This window comes from Zingiber officinale, chromosome 11A, assembly GCF_018446385.1.
Source record: "Zingiber officinale cultivar Zhangliang chromosome 11A, Zo_v1.1, whole genome shotgun sequence".
Lineage (NCBI taxonomy): Eukaryota > Viridiplantae > Streptophyta > Magnoliopsida > Zingiberales > Zingiberaceae > Zingiber > Zingiber officinale.
Window position 1 is genome coordinate 31,664,732 of NC_056006.1, and position 7,167 is coordinate 31,671,898.

The window sequence follows — 7,167 nt, forward strand, 5'->3', positions numbered from 1 at the left end:
CGGCAGAGTACCCGTGATAGGGATCGGGTGCCACTCAGTTCGCCATGACCACTAGTGCTTGGTGGGGATCATGGTCAAATCGTTGTATCCTGGGAAACAGATGACCCGAGTAAGCCTCAAAGCACAGCCAGAGGTGGAGCGAATATATTTCAAGGAAACTGTGACTCTCACAGGCCTCGGTCAGCTCGTCCGGTCAATCTCTCTGCTCTCTGCTTAGCCGACCTGCCCGCTCGGCCGATCCGCCCTCCGCTCAGCCGATCCACCCTCCGCTTGGTCGATCTGCCCTCTGCTTGGCCGACCTGCCCGCTCGGCCGATCCGCCCTCTGCTCGACCGATCCACCCTCCTCTTGGCCGATCTGCCCTCTGTGTGGTCGACTTGCCCGTTCGGTCGATCCGCCCTCCACTCAGCCGATCCGCCCTCCGCTTGGTCGATCTGCCCTCTTAGCCAACCCGCCCTCTCGGCCGATCCACCCACTCGACAACATAGATCTGTTGCTTGGCCGATTTGCCCTCTGCTTGGTCGAGCTACCCTCTCGGTCGATCCATCCGCTTGACAACACAGACTAGCGGCTCATCCGATCTTCTTGCTCGGCAATTCTTCGGCTCATAGCAGAAACCATCCCCTGCTGGCAGCCTGAGATTATCCGTTCAGGTCATCACGATTGTAAGTTGAATTTAATTCAGAGCAATTTAAATTCAGCTAATTCCTTGTATATCTCCTGCAACAGATTGTTTGTATCTAACAAAATCCAAATGTTAGCATTGTGGAGTATTTTTACTTCAAGTTTCCTCTGCGCATCAAGAAGAAGAAGCGAATGAAATTATTCACCCCTCTAATTCATATGTGTCCTAATAAAGTGGCTTGAGGTTGACTGAATATTAGATAGAAAAAAAGTCTAACAAGTATGGACAAATGACAAAAGACCACATGGATTGAGATTGATTAGATATTTACCAAAGGCGAAGTCTAACAAATACTAGCAGATATGAAAGTCCAACAGGTTTGATGGACGAGGAAGACCCGAAGGAAAGATCTCATAATAGATGAGGAGTCCTGATAAATTAAAATCAACTAGATACTTGGCATATAAGAAGTCTCAAAGGTAGAACTCTTTGCATGTGAATTGTGAGAGACTATAAAAGACCCATATTTTGGGCTTTGGATAGTTTTTTTAGGCTAAGGTTCAACCAAGAAATGAATTTAACTTAAACTCTTTGTTTAAATCACTAAAATCACGATCGATCCCAATCTCAAGGGCATGATTGTACGAACAGGATGATCCTTCCTGCATTGGAATTAGTATATTACGATTACGCCCTCGTTAACTTGCATCGATCATGGTTTTGACATTTAGAACGAGGTTAAGTTAGGATCATATTTATATTTAATGTGTATATGAAGTACTATGACATTTGGACGGTGATGGATGAGTAGTTCCACTGGGTAAGTAGAAAAAAGAGCTCGGTGCGGGTGCAGTGATAAAGTACAAAAATATGTTGATGATTGATTTCTAAACATGTATTGGTTGCGTTCTAAATTTATCCGATAAATAAATTAAAGAAAAAGCTATCTATCTCTTAAATTAGTCGGACAAAACTTGATTATCAAAATAAAAAAGAAAAGCTTAATCAAGGTGAATTCTACTTTTGTTATATATAATCTAACTGTCTGAGCTGGAGCTCAATTATTAATCGTGTTAGCGGACGGCTTTCTTTTAACTCGTAGTAAATCCGAAAGCATAAACAAATCCATATCTAAAAATCAACTTTTCAAGGTGTTTCATTTCATAGGAGGAAAATATTTTGGACTGTCATTGAGATTAGAATCATTGGTGTTGAATGTTTTTACTACTGCGCCACGTCCGTCCGGGGAATTATCAGAACCAATCATTTGAGGTTTCAAGGTAATTTTTCTTGTCCGAACCCCAGAAGAGTGACTACAGTTCGCCCCAAACTTTTCACGAGAAAAATGATAGATGGCTGTCGGACCATTTTTTATCGCTAACAACACCGATAAGAATACAGAACTATAGATCCCTGCAGCTCAGCAGCAGATTATTTAATTAGAAGCATCCAATTCTCACATGGACTCTATCTAAATCTATGGCTCCAACATCTAAAAACAACAATAATCGAATTCGTTCAATTATTGCACGGCGAAGAAGGATCTGAGCTTTGAACAGGCCACTTTTTCATATACTGCGATTTACATTGATGTTTATTTTCTCCTCGGGCGAGACGCAAACTAAAGAAGCAAACAGGGAAATGGCTGAAATTTTAGCTTTACAATATTCCAATCCACGAAGGAGGGGCAGAAAGATGGAGTCTTTTGGTTCTTCTTCTTCTTCCTGCAACCACAAACACATGGTTTCCATTAGCAGAAGAAATGGGGAGTGCTGTTCTTCTCTAGATAATTTCTTTGTCCGAAGCAAGATGAAATTTGTGTGGAAAGATGTGATCTTTGGAGAGAACGAAGAACGGGAAAAGATGTAATTTTATGGTTGATATTTCATCTGGAAGACCACAAACTCGTGAATGACAGGGAAAGAAACAACGCCTCGAATTGGGAGAAAAGTTCAGAAAAGAAAAAAAGAATCGATTTGGAAGCAGAGAGGATAGTGATGGGACGAGAAGGAATGGGAGTTTTGGGAGAGAAAACGACGAAAGAGAAGCAAAAAATTGAGAACAACAAAATGGCGCTACCCGTCTTCTTCTTCTTCCTAAAATGGCAAGCTTTTGGAGGTGCAGTTGGCGGTGAGCGCGAGGAGACGGTCGGACGGCGCGAAATCTTGTGGAAGATTCGCCCTTCGCACGATCATTCGCATGTTGCTCTGCAGACTCTGCTGCACCAAGACCTTGACCGCTTTTTTCTCCTCGCTCATTCCCTCGTCGGTGTCCAGGTGGGCCGAGACAGCCGCGCACTGCGGCGCCGACACCGACGAGATGCAGGAGCTGCTGACTTCTTCCAACGCCCCCTTCCCTTTGTGGGCGGTCAGGATCTCCAGCAGCCGCGATGCGCGTTTCTGCGCGAGCGGGGTGCCCAAGAGGGTGAGCTCCAGGAGGGCGGATATGGCTCCGGCACCTATCATGGCGGCCCTGCTCACATGCCCTTTGTGCGCCATGACCATGAGCACGTAGGCAGCCTTTTCCTGGCACGCGGCGGCGTCGCTCCACCAGAGGACGTCGACGAGGACCGCAAACGCATCGTTGCAGTGGGCCACGGCTCGCCTCCCCTCACCGGAGAACACGAGGTTGGAGAGCACTGCGAGGGCGCGCTCGCTTACTTCCATGTCGCAGACCGAATCGAGGAGAGCGGGGACGAGACCGTCGTCGATGAGGAATGGTAGGTTGGCGGAGGCAAGGGAGAGGTTGAACAAGGCTCGGAGCGAATCTTGCTTCGCCGTCGAGCTGCTGTCGCGGCTTCGGACTGCGGATATCAAGAACGGGATCGCACCTAAGGCACCAATCAAAGGTTTGTTCGAATCCAACGCGCTGAGGCCGAGAAAATTGGCGACGATTGCTTCGGAGACCGCCTGGGAGGAACCAGAATCGATCAAGCTTAGCATCTTGTGAACAGCCCCTGCCTTCACGATCGCCGCCTTGTTCCTGAAATCGCAACAGCAAGTCAGAAATCCGATGTGATTATGTGAAGGACGGCCTTGACTCACAGCTCGTTTCCGATGCCGAGATTGAGAAGAGCGTAGAGGGCATCGATTAGCGCGTTGGAATCGTCGGAGTCGAGCAACGCGACCAGAGGCGGAATGACCCCCAGCATCGCGAGCGTCTCCCTGGCCTCAGGTTCATCCTTCGCGAGCCTCCGCGCCTCCGCCGCTGCCTCACCCCTCCCATCTCCGCCGGCATTTCTTCCGTCTAGCTGTAGCCGGGCCACCACGCCCTGAAGCTCCTCGAAAGCTTCGATCTTGAGCTGCGCCTCGGCGTCAGCAGCCTCATCTGAGCTCGACTCGGAGGCATCCTCCTGAAGCAGCTCGATGAGGCGGCCTGGCCTACCGGGAAAGGGGCGGAGGGCGAGCGATCCATTGTGGTCCTCCCTGGCGCGGGAGGCGCCGCATGTAACGGCCTCGAGAAGGCGGCGGGGGAGTAGGGCAGGAGAGAAGGAGGAGGGCCAGAGGCGGAAGCCGGCTGGTTGGGAGCATTTGGCCATGATGGTGGGGCGTCACATATAGAGAGAGCGAGAGAGTGTCGGAGAAGGCAGAGAGTGAGAAAAGGCAGGAAGAGGTGGAAGGGAAGCTGGAGATATAGCTCCACTTTTTACACTTTGGGGAAAACAAAAGAACAAGAAACAGAAAACAACCTAGAAGAAGCGGATTTGGTACTCGGTAAATTTAGTGCCGAGCATACGGTTAAAATTAAACTGATCCTTTAAATTAAAAATTAAATAAATTAAAATTCAGATAATTTGAAAATTAAGTAAATTATTATTTTTTTAACCAACTGAATTATTTAAATTTTTATATGAAAACTGAATGATTCGAATCAATTAAATATCAGTTAATTTAATTTTTATCAAATTAATTAAATTTTAAAAATAAATTAATTAAATTTAGATTTTAGTTAATTAATTAAATATTTTATTTAATTAATTATATCTAAAATACCGGAAAATAGGCGAATATTAATAAGGGAATTTTTCGGAATTTTTGGAAATTTTTCGGGAATTTTTCGGAGCTCATACGGATGAGTTGACGAGGATAAAAATGGGGCCAGGGAAAAGCCTGTTTTGGCTACCCTATTTAAAAGAGGAAAAGTTGAATTTCTTAATTCCTTTTTCTTTATTTATTTTCTTTTTTCTTTGTTTTTGGTTGTCGCCGTTCACTCCTCCTTGCCGAACTCGCGCCGACGCCAAGCTTCCTCCCGATCCTTGCCCTAACCGCTCGGCGGTTTCCCTTCACTTTTCCTTCATTTTCTTCCTTCCCGAGCCACACCACCGATTCCTCTACTCCCTAACTCTCTGCGTGCCGGCACCAACCCCAGCACCACTTTTGCTCCGCCATCTCGCCGAGTGACGGCGCCACCACGTCCGCGCGCCGAGCCCTAGCTAGCCATCAGCGCCCCTCGCTGTGGAGTTTCTAGCGCCGGCCACCAGATCCGGGCCCTAGCACCACTATCACCACCACTGATCGAGCAGTCGCCGGTGCCTTAGATCATCGGCCAACTTCCTCCTCTGCCTTAGGTTCTGCCGAGCCTCTTCTTTGTTTCTGGCTTCATCGCGCAGACGCACAGAAGCTCTCTTCCTCCGTTCTGATCAAGAAGGGTTCGGTGAGTGAGGAGGGTCGCCAGATTTACTTCTTCCGGCAGCGATCTGCTTTGGCTGTGGGTTGAGGATTGGACATCGGTATCACTACCTTCGACATTGATCAACTGAGGAATCCCTGTTCTTGGTGAGTTTTTGTGTTCATTTTGATGGTAGAATGCTTAGGGGAATATTGAATTCAATGTAGGAGTTATTGCTAAGAGTGTGTTGATCATTTAGTAGTAATTTATAGGTATGGATTATATTTAGTTTGAGATTCGATTTAGCTAATTAATTTATAGGTAATTGGCTAAATCTGTATATGTATAACAGGACCTTGACGCGAGACGAGTATCTCGATATAGGATTGGATCTTTATTATCGGAGGCGGGTACTTTTGACTTATGTCATTTGATATGCTTAGTAATTAAATTAACATGTTGCATTAATTGTGTTTCTTATCTGTTTCGGTTAATCACTACCCAAATCTTACATGCTTGATTGATTGATTGGTTTTGCATCTCAGGTATATTTTACCTGTTTATACATGCTTATAGGGGTAGTGATATGTCATGCTTGACCATGTTCAGGACCTAGGTTTTATACCTTCTGTATGCCTTTGGATTGTTTTGGATTCGTTGACCTATGATGCATTTTTATATATATGTGGATTAGGTCAGGATATTCTTGTGGTTAGTGCCATGCACCATTTGCATGATTGCATGCTGAGCGATAGTCCGCTCCATTATTGCCAGTTACATGGATCTGCACACCACCACCATGGGTTAGTGGTCGATTCAGCTGAGTGTGTTGCTCTGTCGGTGCACCGTTGGTCCGCTCATGGGTAGTGTGACACAACGTGTTATCCGGCAGGATTCCTCCCCTTCGAGTACCGGGAGTTGAGAGCATTGCGCTCCCCCATCTATGATTTGGGGTAGGAGGATAGGTGTACTCCGACAGCATCCCGTCCACTCGGTCACTCATCAGGAGTAGTGACGACAGAGTGCACGGTTGTCACAACCCTACCCACTCGGCCTCACTTTTGTATAAGATGATCGACTGGCGTCAGGGGTGACCAGGACGCATCATTGGCATCATATGCATGATGCATTTATTATTTGTGTTTGTGTTTGCTGCATTTATATGCTGCATATTGTTTGGATACCTATGTTTGACATGCATATAGGATTTCCTTATCCCTTGGACTGTTTGACCTTATACTCAGAACCTGGTTAGTACAGTATTCTCCTGTTTATTTCAGATGCATTCTTATCTTTCTTATCAGGAGACTGTACGCATGATTAGTACTAGATGTTGTTTCTTTACTTTGCATATCAACTGTACCTGCTGAGTGTTGGACTCACCCCACCTCCATTGTTGATATTTTCAGGTTGATGCTGTCAGGAGGGAGTTCCAGTCGCTAGTCCTCACTGCACGTAGTGCTGGTCCTGCAGACCTCCAGGATATGTTTGGTTTTCTTTGGTTTCTTAATGTTCTAGACTGTTTGAACTCGTTATGTTCTGGATTTATTTGCTTATGGACATGATATAGATTTTATTATATCGATGGATTTGGATTTGGTTTTTATTCTACTACATGCCTGCCTGGTTGGCAGAAGAGGTGAGTTCGTCGGTTTTGAGCTTTACGAGTGTAGTTGAGTAGGGTGGTTTTTGAGTCGGAATATATATATAAACTGCGTGGTGATTGATTTTTATTATTGTTATGATTCCAGCCGCCTGTGGCTGAGTATTTAGTGCTTGTAGAAAATTTTTGATTGTCCGCCGTACAGGGGAAATTTTCTCGAACAGGGACTCCTTTGGGGCGTGATAATTTAGTGGTATCAGAGGTTTTACGATCTTTTGTTTCATATTTTGGATTGAGATTTATCCGATACCAATTTATTTGGTATCGAGCAG

At 45.7% G+C, this 7,167-nt stretch overlaps 1 protein-coding gene across 1 annotated transcript; it reads right to left on the reverse strand.

The window, feature by feature from the left end:
• Nucleotides 1–1,970: 1,970 nt before the first annotated feature.
• Nucleotides 1,971–4,256, reverse strand: LOC122032374 (U-box domain-containing protein 4-like). The gene is made up of 3 exons (XM_042591660.1): nucleotides 3,669–4,256; nucleotides 2,704–3,606; nucleotides 1,971–2,348 (listed from the first exon to the last, which is right to left on the reverse strand). Exons 1-2 carry the CDS (start codon nucleotides 4,160–4,162, stop codon nucleotides 2,721–2,723), a joined length of 1,380 nt encoding a protein of 459 aa, XP_042447594.1. The 5' UTR covers nucleotides 4,163–4,256; the 3' UTR covers nucleotides 1,971–2,348; nucleotides 2,704–2,720.
• Nucleotides 4,257–7,167: the final 2,911 nt, after the last annotated feature.

Coding starts and splice junctions, on each gene's coding strand:
- LOC122032374 (XM_042591660.1), bottom strand. CDS start 4,162: ATGGCCAAATGCTCCCAACCAGCCGGCTTCCGCCTCTGGCCCTCCTCC. Junction 3,607..3,668: donor CTCGGCATCGGAAACGAGCT/GTGAGTCAAGGC, acceptor TTGCGATTTCAG/GAACAAGGCGGCGATCGTGA.